The following is a 14,300-nucleotide window of genomic DNA, read 5'->3' as shown; positions in this document are numbered from 1 at the left end:
CTTCCCGCTTATGATGTTAACATAACATTTGATGCGTGCAGAGGAGAATTTCATGTTTTCCTTGGAGGGTTCCTGTCTGTTTGTTTGTTGTTTTTCGAGGTGCATGTTATGGTAAGAAGTTTACATCCCAACCACATGTTTCCGGGTTCAGTCCCATTGCGTGGCACCTTGGACAAGAAAACCTTGTGAGTGGATTTGGTAGATGGAAACTAAAAGAAACCCGTTGTATATGTGTGTGTGTGTGTCCATTTGTCCACTCGCCGTCGCTTGGCAATCGATGCTGGTGTGTTTATATCCCTGTAACTTAGCGTGTTGGCAAAAGACACCGATAGTATAAGTACTTGGCCTACAAAGAATAAGTCCTGGGGTTGATTTTTTTTCGGCTACAAATCCTTTGAGGCAGTGCTCCAGCATGACCACACATCAAGTGGCTAAAACAAGCAATATATATATATATATATTATATATATATATATATATATATATATATATATATATATATATATATATTAGATAGATAGATAGATAGATAGATAGATAGATAGATAGATAGAAGACAGAGATAGATAGAGATAGAGATAGATAGAGATAGATAGATAGATATAGATAGATAGATAGATAGATAGATAGATAGATAGATAGATAGATAGATAGATAGATAGATAGATGGATGGATGGATGGATGGATGGATGGATGGATAAAACTTACTTGGAAATGGATGCGTGGCATTCAATCATATAATAATATAGATAATATATATATATGCATATATACAGACGTATATGTACATACTTACATCTATACGTATATACATATGCATATGTGGGCACAGAACATCACGGAACGTAAACAACATTAAAAAACGAAAACATGAAATACGAAATACGAAATACATGGAATATGAACTTTTTTGCAAGAACGAAAGAAACAAAGGGAAAACAAGCCTAGCAACATAAAGAACGACCCTTCATCAGTTATCGGCTGTTGCATATGTATATATGTATACATACATATATATATATATTCAAAATGTGACCTCGTGCGTACCGTTGGCGATTTTTTATCCTCCGCCTTCCCGTCTCTGGATCTTTCCTTTTCCTATGTTTCTGACGAAGAGCTCCGCTCGAAACGTTAAACCCTCCTTCTTTCCTTCTTTCCTGAGCGTCCAATAATACTATATTGTTCCACGTCCTCGCGTTGTTTTGTGTTTTCATGTTTGGATTAACTATATATATTAATATTATATATTATATATTATATATATATATATATATAACTGGAAACAAATTGAGAAAGAGATCCTCAAACAAAACTGGCCTGAATGTCTCTCCTCGCCAGACATCGACATGAAACTTCAACAATTCATGTCTGTAATGCAAGCCATATGCTACAAAATGTTCCCAGAGAGAAAGGCCACTGTACACATGAACAAAATCCCCAGAGAGAGGAAAATTCTAATGAGACGGCGTACAAAAGTTTCAAATCGCCTAAACAAACAATTGAAAGCAGTGAAAAGTCTCGCCTGAAAATGAAACTTTTGGAAATTGAAAAATGCCTGCAACTCTCCCATGAAAAAGAAAGAGCAGACAAAGAAGCCTGGGCTATAGACAACATAAAATCTAACCCCATAGCTTTCTACAGGTATGCCAAAGAAACATCTACGGTGCACTGTAGGATAGGGCCACTCCTTGAAAAGGATGGCACACTCACAGGAAATCCAATGAGGATAAGTGAAATACTAAATGAGCAATTCAAGAGTATTTTCACTCCACCCCTAGGGCATTTTCAAGTCAGCAATCCAACTGACTTCTTTACCACTGCAGATATAAAATCGGAGGCAGCGATGATTGATTACATCAATATAAAGGAAGACGATGTAATAAAGGCTATAGATGTGTGCATGTTGCTAAATTGGCAATGAAATGTAGGCGGCTGACCGGATGGATTCTTAGAACCTTTAGAACAAGAGACCAGGAAACCATGATGGTCCTCTGGAGGACACTTGTCCTAAGCACTTTGACTATTGCTCTCAGCTATGTCACCATCCAGTGTCAAGTAATCACAGAACTTGAGGCGATACAACGAAGCTACACGAAGAAGATAGCCTCTGTGCAGCATATAAGCTACTGGGAAAGACTCAAGAGATTAAGACTCTATTCCTTAGAGCGTAGGCGAGAAAGATATGCCATAATATACATCTGGAAGATCCTAGAAGGACTTGTCCCAAACTTTGGCATCGAGAGTTACACAAATGCTAGAACTGGGCGCCACTGCATGGTGCCAAGGACTCCAAATTTGCCATCAAGATGTAGGACAAGATACTGTGATAGCCTGGGCTTCAGAGGCCCACAGCTCTTCAATATCCTCACGAAGAACCTGAGAGACCTGCATGGGGTGGATGCAGATGTCTTTAAAATAAAACTGGATCTCTTCCTGTCAGGTGTCCCAGATGAACCAACTTCACGGCAGGAGGGGCAGATGAGGGCAGCTGCATCGAACTCTCTCATGCACCAAATGGCAGTTGCTAAAAAGCATTCGTGAAGTAAAATCACGTAGCAACACCAAATGGCGGTGCCCCAGCATGGCCACAGCTCGTGAGCTGAAACTAGATAAAATAAAATTAAATTAAATTAAATTTTTAAAATAATATATATATATATATATATATATATATATATATATATATATATATATATATATATATATATATATATATAATCAACTAAAAAGGGTGAGAAAATTGGATACTAATTTAATAGTACATCCATTTAACACCAAGTGGCTTAGTGCATAAAACCTGGATTTCGATAAATTTTATGCATAAATATAAATATAAGAGAGTGACCACTATGTGGTCGACTCTATCACTAAAAATAGATCCGCTAGGTTTCAGCCACAAAGAATTGTTTCCGATGAAAGTTAGCACGACTACTAGCGGATCTTTTTTAGTGCTAGAGTCGACCACATAGTGGTTACTCTCTTATATTATATATATATATATATATATATATATATATATTATATATATACTTTATTTTAAGCAGCAGAAAATTCAACAAAATCTGTTACTCTGAGTTTCTCGTTGCCGTTCATCAGACAGTTTTTGTTAGAAAACTGTCTGATGAACGGCAACGAGAAACTCAGAGTAACAGGTTTTGTTGAATTTTCTGCTGCTTAAAATAAAGCATATTACTCTACCACTGGTATTTAAGTACTCTTTTTTCCACCTTGTTTCACATTTATGTGTTTACTCCGGTATATATATATATATATATATACGTTTAAATATTTGTTGTGCAAGATTTTTTATGTGAAGTCGTGTGTTGAAACAGATATTGTTGTATTTAGGAATGGTCATTTTGCCAGTTTAGCCAATAAGAACTCTGGCCGAAATAAGATTAAGATTAATGTAAAAAATAAATAACACTGAAGCAAAGTAGCACCAAATATATAGTGCGCGTGTTTTTATTGGCTAAACTGGCAAAATGACCATTCCTAAATACAACAATATATATATATATATATATATATATATAGTCAGTGGATCATATATCCCAAAAAGAAACGCTTTAAAAGTTAGAGCAGTAAAAGTAATTGCAAGAAGTTCCTTACATGTCCGTTCATAGAATGACTAAATGGTATTAGGCTGGGGCTATAGATCTCTGCCCGCTATGGCCCCTGCTCGCATTTTAAACGCTACCTGCTACATGTGTGCGTGTGTACGCGTATGTGTGTATGTGCTCGTGTATAATTATAACCTCGTATTTTACAATTTCTTTTCCAAATTTCAGCAGGAACAGGAGCAGACCATGGAATGCAGCGGCATTTTGACTCTGGTGAGTCTTGAGTTCGTTCTCTGTAGGGGGCTGGGGGTCACCCCTACATTAGTCATGGCTGAATATACCTCTGAAACAGTTCGGAGCAAATACATAAAGCAGTCTAGTCACCCTGTAAATTTACTATTTTACACATCCATCCATCCATCCGTACATACATATATTTTTATATATACACAAGCAGTATCGCCCGGCGTTGCTTGGGTTTGTAAGGGAAATAACTATATAAGCATTTTTAGAGAGTTACTTCCCTTATATAACCCGTGCAAAAATTATTTAAAATGCGGAAAAATTATGGTAAATTTTTTTTAATCATAGACACATCGTAGACGCGCGCTAATACCCAGAAGGGCTCGATATGAGTGACGACTATAAGATACCCGCTTTTGGTTAAACTGCACCGCAAAATGTGGGAGTAGTTAGGAATCTAAATCGGAGGAGACAGAGTCTCACACACACAACTTCAATTTTATATATAAAGATATACATACATACTGTACATAAATACATTTATATTTACAGTAAGCCCTCGACTATCGCGGGTGTTGCGATCCAAACCCCCCACCCGCTTTTGGTGAAAATCCGCAAAGTAGAAACAGAACTGTATATTTTTTCGTATTATTTTCATAATTTGTATATATTTATTTTGTGTGGAGGCGCAATGGCCCAGTGGTTAGGGCAGCGGACTCGCGGTCGGAGGATCGCGATTTCGATTCCCAGACCGGGAGTTGTGTGTGTTATTGAGCGAAAACACCCAATGCTCCACGAGGCTTTGGCAGGGGGTGGTGGTGACCCCTGTTGTACTCTTTCGCCCCAACTTTCTCTCACTCTTTTTTCCTGTTTCTTGAGTAACGCTGCATCCAGCTGGGGGGAACACATACGCCACAGAAACCGGAAAACCTTGCCCATGAGCCTGGTTAGGCTTGAAAAGGGTGCATAAATAAAAAATATATATGCATACACACACACATATGTATATATATAATAAATAATAATATATAACATACGTATATGTGTGTATGTATATCTTTATATATAAAAGTAAGGTTGTGTGTCTGTCTCCTACTATTTAGATTCCTAACTACTCCCACATTTTGCGGTGCAGTTTAACCAAAAGCGGGTATCTTATAGTCGTGATTCATATCGAGCCCTTCTGGGTATTAGCGCGCGTCTATGATGAGTCTACGATTAAAAAAAAAATTTACCATCATTTTTTTCCATTTTAATGCATTTTTTTCGCTATTATATAAGGGAAGTAATTCTTTAAAAATGTCTACGATGAGTCAACGATTTAAAAAAAAAATTTACCATCATTTGGTTATGCATTTTTTTGCTACTTTTTGGCTATAACTCTCTAAAAATGCTTATATAGTTATTTCCCTTACAAACCCGAGCAACGCCGGGCGATACTGCTAGTATATATGTATATAAGAGAGTTTGTATTTGTATGTGTGTGTGCGCGCGCGTATGTTCCTTATGTGAGGGCGCGTGGCTTAGTGGTTAGGGCATTCGGCTCATGATCGTAAGGTTGTGAGTTCGATTCCCGGCGACGCGTTGTGTCCTTGAGCAAGACACTTTATTTCACGTTGCTCCAGTCCACTCAGCTGGCAAAAATGAGTTGTACTTGTATTTCAAAGGGTCAGCCTTGTCAATCTCTGTCACGCTGATTATCCCCGAGAACTACGTTAAGGGTACACGTGTCTGTGGAATGCTCAGCCATTTGCACGTTAATTTCACGAGCAGGCTGTTCCGTTGATCGTATTAGCTGGGACCCTCGTCGTCGTAACCGGCGGAGTCTTTTTCAGATGTTCCTTATGCATTCTAAAACCGAGTTGCCGATTTTGACGTTTGGGTTATCAAAAGACTCAGCAAGATGTTGACTACCAACTAAACTATATTTTCTTTCACGTATTTGCATTGCAAAAATTTAACATTATCATTTTTCTTTTAATCACCTATCATAAACGATATATTGAGTGAGAGTGTGGAGGCGCAATGGCCCAGTGGTTAGGGCAGCGGACTCGCGGTCGTAGGATCGCGGTTTCGATTCCCAGACCGGGCGTTGTGAGTGTTTATTGAGCAAAAACACCTAAAAGCTCCACGAGGCTCCGGCAGGGATGGTGGTGATCCCTGCTGTACTCTTTCACCACAACTTTCTCTCACTCTTACTTCCTGTTTCTGTTGTACCTGTATTTCAAGGGGCCGGCCTTGTCACTCTCTGTGTCACGCTGAATATCCCCGAGAGCTACGTTAAGGGTGCACGTGTCTGTGGAGTGCTCAGCCACTTACGCGTTAATTTCACGAGCAGGCTGTTCCGTTGATTCGGATCAACCGGAACCCCCAACGTCGTAACCGACGGAGTGCTTCCACTATTGAGTGAGAAAACGAATTTTTGGAGTCCAATATTACCCTGTACGCCTAATTGATTATGAAGATTTACAAACATACTTTCCCAGTGATACTCAATTTACCTACCATTATAAATAATGGATGGAAGCACTCCGTCGGTTACGACGATGAGGGTTCCGGTTGATCCGAATCAACGGAACAGCCTGTTCGTGAAATTAACGTGTTACATTTATCAATTATTCACCCTGAATTTTTTATATACGTATATTACTCTTTTACTCTTTTACTTGTTTCAGTCATTTGACTGCGGCCATGCTGGAGCACCGCCTTTTAGTCGAGCAAATCGATCCCGGGACTTATTCTTTGTAAGCCCAGTACTTATTCTATCGGTCTCTTTTGCCGAACCGCTAAGTGACGTGGACGTAAACACACCAGCATCGGTTGTCAAGCAATGCTAGGGGGACAAACACAGACACACAAACACACACACACATATATATATACATATATACGACAGGCTTCTTTCAGTTCCGTCTACCAAATCCACACAAGGCATTGGTCGGCCCGGGGCTATAGCAGAAGACACTTGCCCAAGATGCCACGCAGTGGGACTGAACCCGGAACCATGTGGTTGGTTAGCAAGCTACTTACCACACAGCCACTCAGAGAGAGAGAGAGAGAGAGAGAGAGAGAGATGTATAAACGGTGTCTAATAGTTTGTCAATCACATGATCACGTGGTTTGACTGTGTGTCCTGGTCTGTATCCACGCCTCCCTGTCCAAATGAAAATTGATGTTTACATATATTGTATTAGTCGGAAGATCAACCCTAAGTGATGTTTGCATAAAACCAAAGAAGGAATAACACCAGGCTGTTGGGTTTTGTATTAGATTAATTATTTCAATGGCTTTCGATGACTTACTTAATCAAGCGATATACATGTGCTAAATACTCGAGACATTATATATATATATACACACAAACAGAGATGTGTGTGTGCATAAGTGTTTGGTGTGTGCGTGTATGTATCTGTGTATGCATATCTTTGTCCGTATTTCTATGTAAGTGTGCTGGCATATCCGTTTGTATATGTATGTGTAGGTGTATGCATGTGTCACTCAATATAACAAATATAAAACAATATTTTGTCCTGTTTCCGCTTTTGCTTCTTAACTATAACTCGATTTGTATAGATTTTTAACCCCTTTCCAACTACACACACACACACACATGTATATAATGCATTGTCCCGTGATGGTAAGATCAACAAAAAAGTACTCTATCTGGTGAGAGATAAATATCATTTAATAAACACAATACATGTTTTCATGTGTTACTAATAGTTTTATGTGCTGAGAACATGTCAAACAATGTTTTATAACACGTCTGACACCTCGGAACAGCCCACATGGTATAACGAGCTAAAAATGGAATGGGAGAAGAAACGAGAAAGGTGAGAAGGAAGCATATAGAAAAGGCTGAAGGTTGAAAAAACGGAAACGAGAGGTAATCAGAAAGAAACAGAGGAAAAAGAGTTATCTCCCTTAGAAGGTAACTTTAAGGCTGAAAAAATAGTGCCTTAGAGTTTATGGTACACTATTAATCAGGCAGCAGGCAAACTTTCCAATTCTTCAACAGGAACTTACGCATATGCTTATAACCGCTGAAAATTTCAGATCTAGAGCTCAGCAGTGAGTTAGAGATCTTAGCCTTTAACTGTAGGAAGGTATTTACGTGTCTTTAAATTATAACGTTCTGCAGTCTTCTACTGCAAATTCATAGCCTTCATATGATTGGCAAGATTCCTTCACTAAGTCGAGTAACTCTAAAGATTTTACCAGTTTACACACTATTATGGATTTATACTAAATGGATTACTCTGCTAAGAACATGCCTTCACCACCGAATAAATTATATCTCTGGATATTCCTCGAGAAAGTTGAAGATCTCAAGAAACGAATGAGATGGAAAACCTTATTTTTTTATACTATTGGGTTGTACGGAAAGTTCGTGCCGATTTTTAAAGGAAAGAAAAAGGTCTATAAATATTCGCCATTACATTTTAATCAACCAAATATGAAACATTTTGTTGCACAATGCATCTCCATCTTTCCTTTTAACTTGAAAATATCCTCTTCCCAGAAATGAGGTGGTTTTATGGCAAAGAATTCATCAAGGTGTCTTTTTACGTCATCCAAAGAATTGAAATTTTTACCATTAAGACTATTCTGCAGAGACCTGAATAAGTGGAAATCTGAAGGAGCAATATCTGGTGAATATGGAGGGTGGGGTAACACATCCCAGCCGAGCTGCAGCAATTTTTGTCTGGTTCCCAAAGCATCAAGTGCCGAAAATGAACTTTCTTATCTTCCATTTTAAAGGGTTACATAATTAACACAGGTTATAGGAACATAAACCTTCTTCCACGAAAATATAGCTTAAACTGTGCTCTAAATGGAGGTGTAGTCAAATCCTATTTTATGGGCTCAACCATGTCCTAGAATAAGTCGAAAGGTAAGCTACTATAAATCGGCATGAACTTTCCGGACAACCCAATACATTATCTCCTATTAACACGGAACGTTGAAAATTTAAAGATTCGTAAATTAAGGGATCCTTTATACACGTTAAAATACGGTATCTAAATATAAGATTATCCAACTATAGCATTACTATCATATAATCCGGCAGCGGCGGCGGCGGTGGTGGTGGTGGTGGTGGTGGTGGTGGTGGTGATGGTGGCGATTGTGGTTGCTGGGTGGGGATCCACGTCGTCAAAACATCAATAACTGAAAGTAATCAAACAATTCCTGTTTGACTTGTTTTATTGAAATCGATTTGTGATTTCCTAATGAAAACTAATGCATTCCGCCTGTGTGTATGTATATGTGTGTATATATATGTGTTTGTGTGTGTGTGTGTGTGTCTGTGTGTGCGTGCGTGCGTGCGTGCGTGCGTGCGTGCGTGCGTGCGTGCGTGCGTGTGTGTGGAGGCGCAATGACCCAGTGGTTAGGGCAGCGGACTCGCGGTAGTACGATCGTTGTTTCGATTCCCAGACCGGGCGTTATGAGTGTTTATTGAGCGAAAGCACCTGAGCTCCATGAGGCTCCAGCAGAGGGTGGTGGCGATCCCTGCTGCACTCTTTTGCCACAACATTCTCTCACTATTTCTTCTGTTGGCCTGCTCGCTTAGCCAGCGGGGTGGCGTCATTTGAAGGCTAAAACCAGCGATAAGTAGCAATATCTGATAACCTGGTCGGTCACGGTGACCACGGTGGCGATTTTTTCCCTCCGTCTTCCCTTCTTTGGATCTTTCCTTTTCCTATGTTTCTGACGAAGAGCTCTGCACGAAACGTTAAACCCTCCTTCCTTCCTGAGCATCCAATAATACTATACTTGTTCCACGTCCTCGCGTTGTGGTGTTTTCTCTTTGTGTTTTCATGTTTGGATTAACTATATATATATATATATGTGTGTGTGTGTGTGTGTGTGTGTGTGTGTGTGTGTATGTATGTGTGTGTGTATGTGTGTATATATATATACACACACATATATATATATATACACGAGATCGCCATGTTGATTCGCTAGCCTCTGCACGCATTTTTTTTCTTTCTTTCTGTGTTTCTTCTCTGTGTATCTTTCTGTTGAAGAGCGTAGGCTCGAAACGTTAAAGACTTGTTTTATTTATATTTCCTGAGCGCCATACTAATACAATTGTTTGTTTATATTCCTTCGTCTTTTGTTTTTTGTTTTTTCCGTAAACCTGCCTTCGTCTTTTGTCTATTTTCATAAAGCTTCCCGTTATATATATATATATATATATATATATATATATATTATATATATATATATATATAATATATATATATATATATATGTATATATATTCTCTCCCTGTGTCTTTCTTGTTTCTGGATTATTTTTCGTTTTTCTAAACTTAATTTTTGAGAGCTGTCTGGTTCATTTTTAATATTCTCATTTGTGTGAGCAGTTGAGTTTATTTCAGATATTTTCATTTAAAAATCATCTCTGGCTAATCGTTGAGAGGACGTCGGTGTTGCTTTGGCAGAGGTTTGCGGTCTCTGAGCGCTCTTGTTCACATTGTATTAAATTAATCACGCATTATTTCTTAGCTTTGAGATTTCATTGATGCGATTGTTTATTTTTAGAATGACATTCTTTTCCACTCTAGGCACAAGGCCCGAGATTTTGGGGAAGAGGGCCAGTCGATTAGATCGACCCCAGCACGTAACTGGTACATAATTTATCGACCCCGAAAGGATAAAAGGCGAAGTCGACATCGCCAGAATTTGAACGCAGAACGTAGCGGCAGACTAAATACCTATTTCTTTACTACCCACAAGGGGCTAAACATAGAGGGGACAAACAAGGACAGACAAAGGGATTAAGTCGATTATTTCGACCCCAGTGCATAACTGGTGCTTAATTTATCGACCCCGAAAGGTTGAAAGGCAAAGTCGACCTGGGTGGAATATGAACTCAGAACGTAGCGGCAGACGAAATACCTATTTCTTTACTACCCACAAGGGGCTAAACATAGAGGGGACAAACAAGGACAGACAAAGGGATTAAGTCGATTATTTCGACCACAGTGCATAACTGGTGCTTAATTTATCGACCCCGAAAGGTTGAAAGGCAAAGTCGACCTGGGTGGAATATGAACTCAGAACGTAGCGGCAGACGAAATACCTATTTCTTTACTACCCACAAGGGGCTAAACATAGAGGGGACAACAAGGACAGACAAAGGGATTAAGTCGATTATTTCGACCCCAGTGCATAACTGGTGCTTAATTTATCGACACCGAAAGGTTGAAAGGCAAAGTCGACCTGGGTGGAATTTGAACTCAGAACGTAGCGGCAGACGAAATACCTATTTCTTTACTACCCACAAGGGGCTAAACATAGAGGGGACAAACAAGGACAGACAAAGGGATTAAGTCGATTATTTCGACCCCAGTGCATAACTGGTGCTTAATTTATCGACACCGAAAGGTTGAAAGGCAAAGTCGACCTGGGTGGAATATGAACTCAGAACGTAGCGGCAGACGAAATACCTATTTCTTTACTACCCACAAGGGGCTAAACATAGAGGGGACAAACAAGGACAGACAAAGGGATTAAGTCGATTATTTCGACCCCAGTGCATAACTGGTGCTTAATTTATCGACACCGAAAGGTTGAAAGGCAAAGTCGACCTGGGTGGAATTTGAACTCAGAACGTAGCGGCAGACGAAATACCTATTTCTTTACTACCCACAAGGGGCTAAACATAGAGGGGACAAACAAGGACAGACAAAGGGATTAAGTCGATTATTTCGACCCCAGTGCATAACTGGTGCTTAATTTATCGACACCGAAAGGTTGAAAGGCAAAGTCGACCTGGGTGGAATATGAACTCAGAACGTAGCGGCAGACGAAATACCTATTTCTTTACTACCCCAAGGGGCTAAACATAGAGGGGACAACAAGGACAGACAAAGGATTAAGTCGATTATTTCGACCCCAGTGCATAACTGGTGCTTAATTTATCGACACCGAAAGGTTGAAAGGCAAAGTCGACCTGGGTGGAATTTGAACTCAGAACGTAGCGGCAGACGAAATACCTATTTCTTTACTACCCACAAGGGGCTAAACATAGAGGGGACAAACAAGGACAGACAAAGGGATTAAGTCGATTATTTCGACCCCAGTGCATAACTGGTTCTTAATTTATCGACACCGAAAGGTTGAAAGGCAAAGTCGACCTGGGTGGAATATGAACTCAGAACGTAGCGGCAGACGAAATACCTATTTCTTTACTACCCACAAGGGGCTAAACATAGAGGGGACAAACAAGGACAGACAAAGGGATTAAGTCGATTATTTCGACCCCAGTGCATAACTGGTTCTTAATTTATCGACACCGAAAGGTTGAAAGGCAAAGTCGACCTGGGTGGAATTTGAACTCAGAACGTAGCGGCAGACGAAATACAGCAAAGCATTTCACCTGGCATTGTAGATCGAGTATGAGAGGCCAGATCGGGTTAGTTTCGACATAAAACAGATGGAATATTTGGGTCAGATATGCCTGGTGGTACTGCTACTACTACTACTACTGCTACTGCCACTGCTGCTGCTGCTACTGCTAATACTACTAACAATACTACACTACTTCTACCACTGCTGCTACTACTACTACTTCTACCACTACTGCTGTTGCTGCTACTACTACTACTACTACTACTACTACTACTACTACAAATACTAATACCACTATTACTGCTACTCTCACTACTTCTACTACTACCACTACTTTTGCTACTACTACAACTATTACTACTACCACTACTACTACTACTACTACTACTATTTCCACTACTACTGTAAATACTCATATGCCCACAGGCATATGACGTGGTGGTTAAGAGCGTGGGCTACTAAACCCCAAGATTCCGAGTTCGATTCCAAGTAGTGACCTGAATAATAATAATAATAATAATAATAATAATAATAATAATAATAATGATGATGATGATGATGATGATGATGATGATGATGATGATGATGATAATAATAATGATAATAATAAAAACTGCCCTGATGCAGTACCAGACAGTGGCTCTCATGGCTTCTGATCTTAACTGATTGGAAGTGTTATGTACATTGTTTTGTCTTGATATAAAAGATGGGCTACAGCAAATATTCTGCTCAATACCACAGATTTGCTTGTCAGTTGTTTGACCATAACCAGTTGAGCATGTCCCTTAGTGGCTGATGATATGTGCATCTCTGATCACGAGCAGAAGTAGTGGGGGAGCATCATAGCCATGTGTTGAGAGGGATTCTTTGGGGTTTGAATAATTCACCTATAGAAACATGGGTGTTTCGTTCAACATCCTTAAACAACCCTTATTCAGGGACCTTTTGAGCGGAATGGGTTACTCGACCAGAAGAAAATTCTAACTGGGCCTCACCTTTGATATGAGATCACCATGTCACGCACATATGGTTGTGATGCATGTGCCTAGTGTACCTTATCAGACGGGTAGTTATGACGGGTATACTGGGTTTCGTATATTTTACCCCAGTGTCACTTTGATGGCATGCACTGCTCTCTCACTCAATAATAATAATAATAATAATAATAATAGTAATAGTAATAATAATAATAATAATAATAGTAATAGTAATAATAATAATAATAATAATAATAATAATAATAATAATAATAATAATAGTAATAATAATAATAATAATAATAATAATAATAATAATAATAATAATAATAATAAGAAGAAGAAGAAGAAGAAGAAGAAGAAGAAGAAGAAGAAGAAGAAGAAGAAGAATGATAATAATAAGAATAACAACAGCATCAAAAAATACCTTTAGGAATGAGAACGCAGGTTTGAAATTTCCCCGAGACACCTGATGAAGGCTGGAGGGTTTATCAGCCGAAACGTTATGTTAACAACAAACAAGATGAGGACAAATATCCGTCGAATGTAAATAATGTAAATAATGTAAATAATGTAAATAACGTAAATAATGTAAATAATGTAAATAATGTAAATAATGTGCTACTACTCTTGTTTTTACAGACGTGGAAAGACGACGGAATAACTTGGGACCCAGCTCAGTATGACGGAGTGGATAGACTCACGCTGCCTGCGCCTGAGATCTGGACCCCTCGATTGGTGTTAGCCAACAGGTATGGATCACATGACTACATCCCATATATATACCCCCATCCCACTGCTCATCCACCACTCTTTCTTACCCCATTTTCAAATTTACTGGCAACTATGAAAAGCCTCTACATGGTCGCTCGGCCTGCTAGAAATAACAGCCAAAATACTGGGTTCTCTAATGAGTTCGTTTATAGTTTTGGGGGTCTTACACTTTTTTTACTCTTTTACTCTTTTGCCCTTTTACTTGTTTCAGTCATTTGACTGCGGCCATGCTGGAGCACCGCCTTTAGTCGAGCAAATCGACCCCGGGACTTATTCTTTGTAAGCCCAGTACTCATTCTATCGGTCTCTTTTGCCAAACCGCTAAGTGACGGGGACGTAAACACACCAGCATCGGTCGTCAAGCAATGCTAGAGGGACA

The 14,300-nt window shown here is 39.3% G+C and overlaps 1 protein-coding gene across 1 annotated transcript in view; it reads left to right on the top strand.

Annotated features, from left to right (window-relative positions):
* Positions 1-14,300, top strand: part of LOC115225492 (acetylcholine receptor subunit beta-like) — a 35,249-nt gene that overhangs the window by 8,986 nt on the left and 11,963 nt on the right. The window contains exons 3-4 of the mRNA XM_036513851.1: positions 3,793-3,837; positions 13,790-13,899. Coding sequence (XP_036369744.1) covers positions 3,793-3,837; positions 13,790-13,899 — 155 coding nt within the window. The remainder of the gene's footprint in view (positions 1-3,792; positions 3,838-13,789; positions 13,900-14,300) is intronic.

This window comes from Octopus sinensis, linkage group LG27, assembly GCF_006345805.1.
Source record: "Octopus sinensis linkage group LG27, ASM634580v1, whole genome shotgun sequence".
NCBI classification, from domain to species: Eukaryota; Metazoa; Mollusca; class Cephalopoda; order Octopoda; family Octopodidae; genus Octopus; species Octopus sinensis.
The sequence above is the reverse complement of the archived record's forward strand: the minus strand, read 5'-3'. Positions and strand labels throughout refer to the sequence as shown.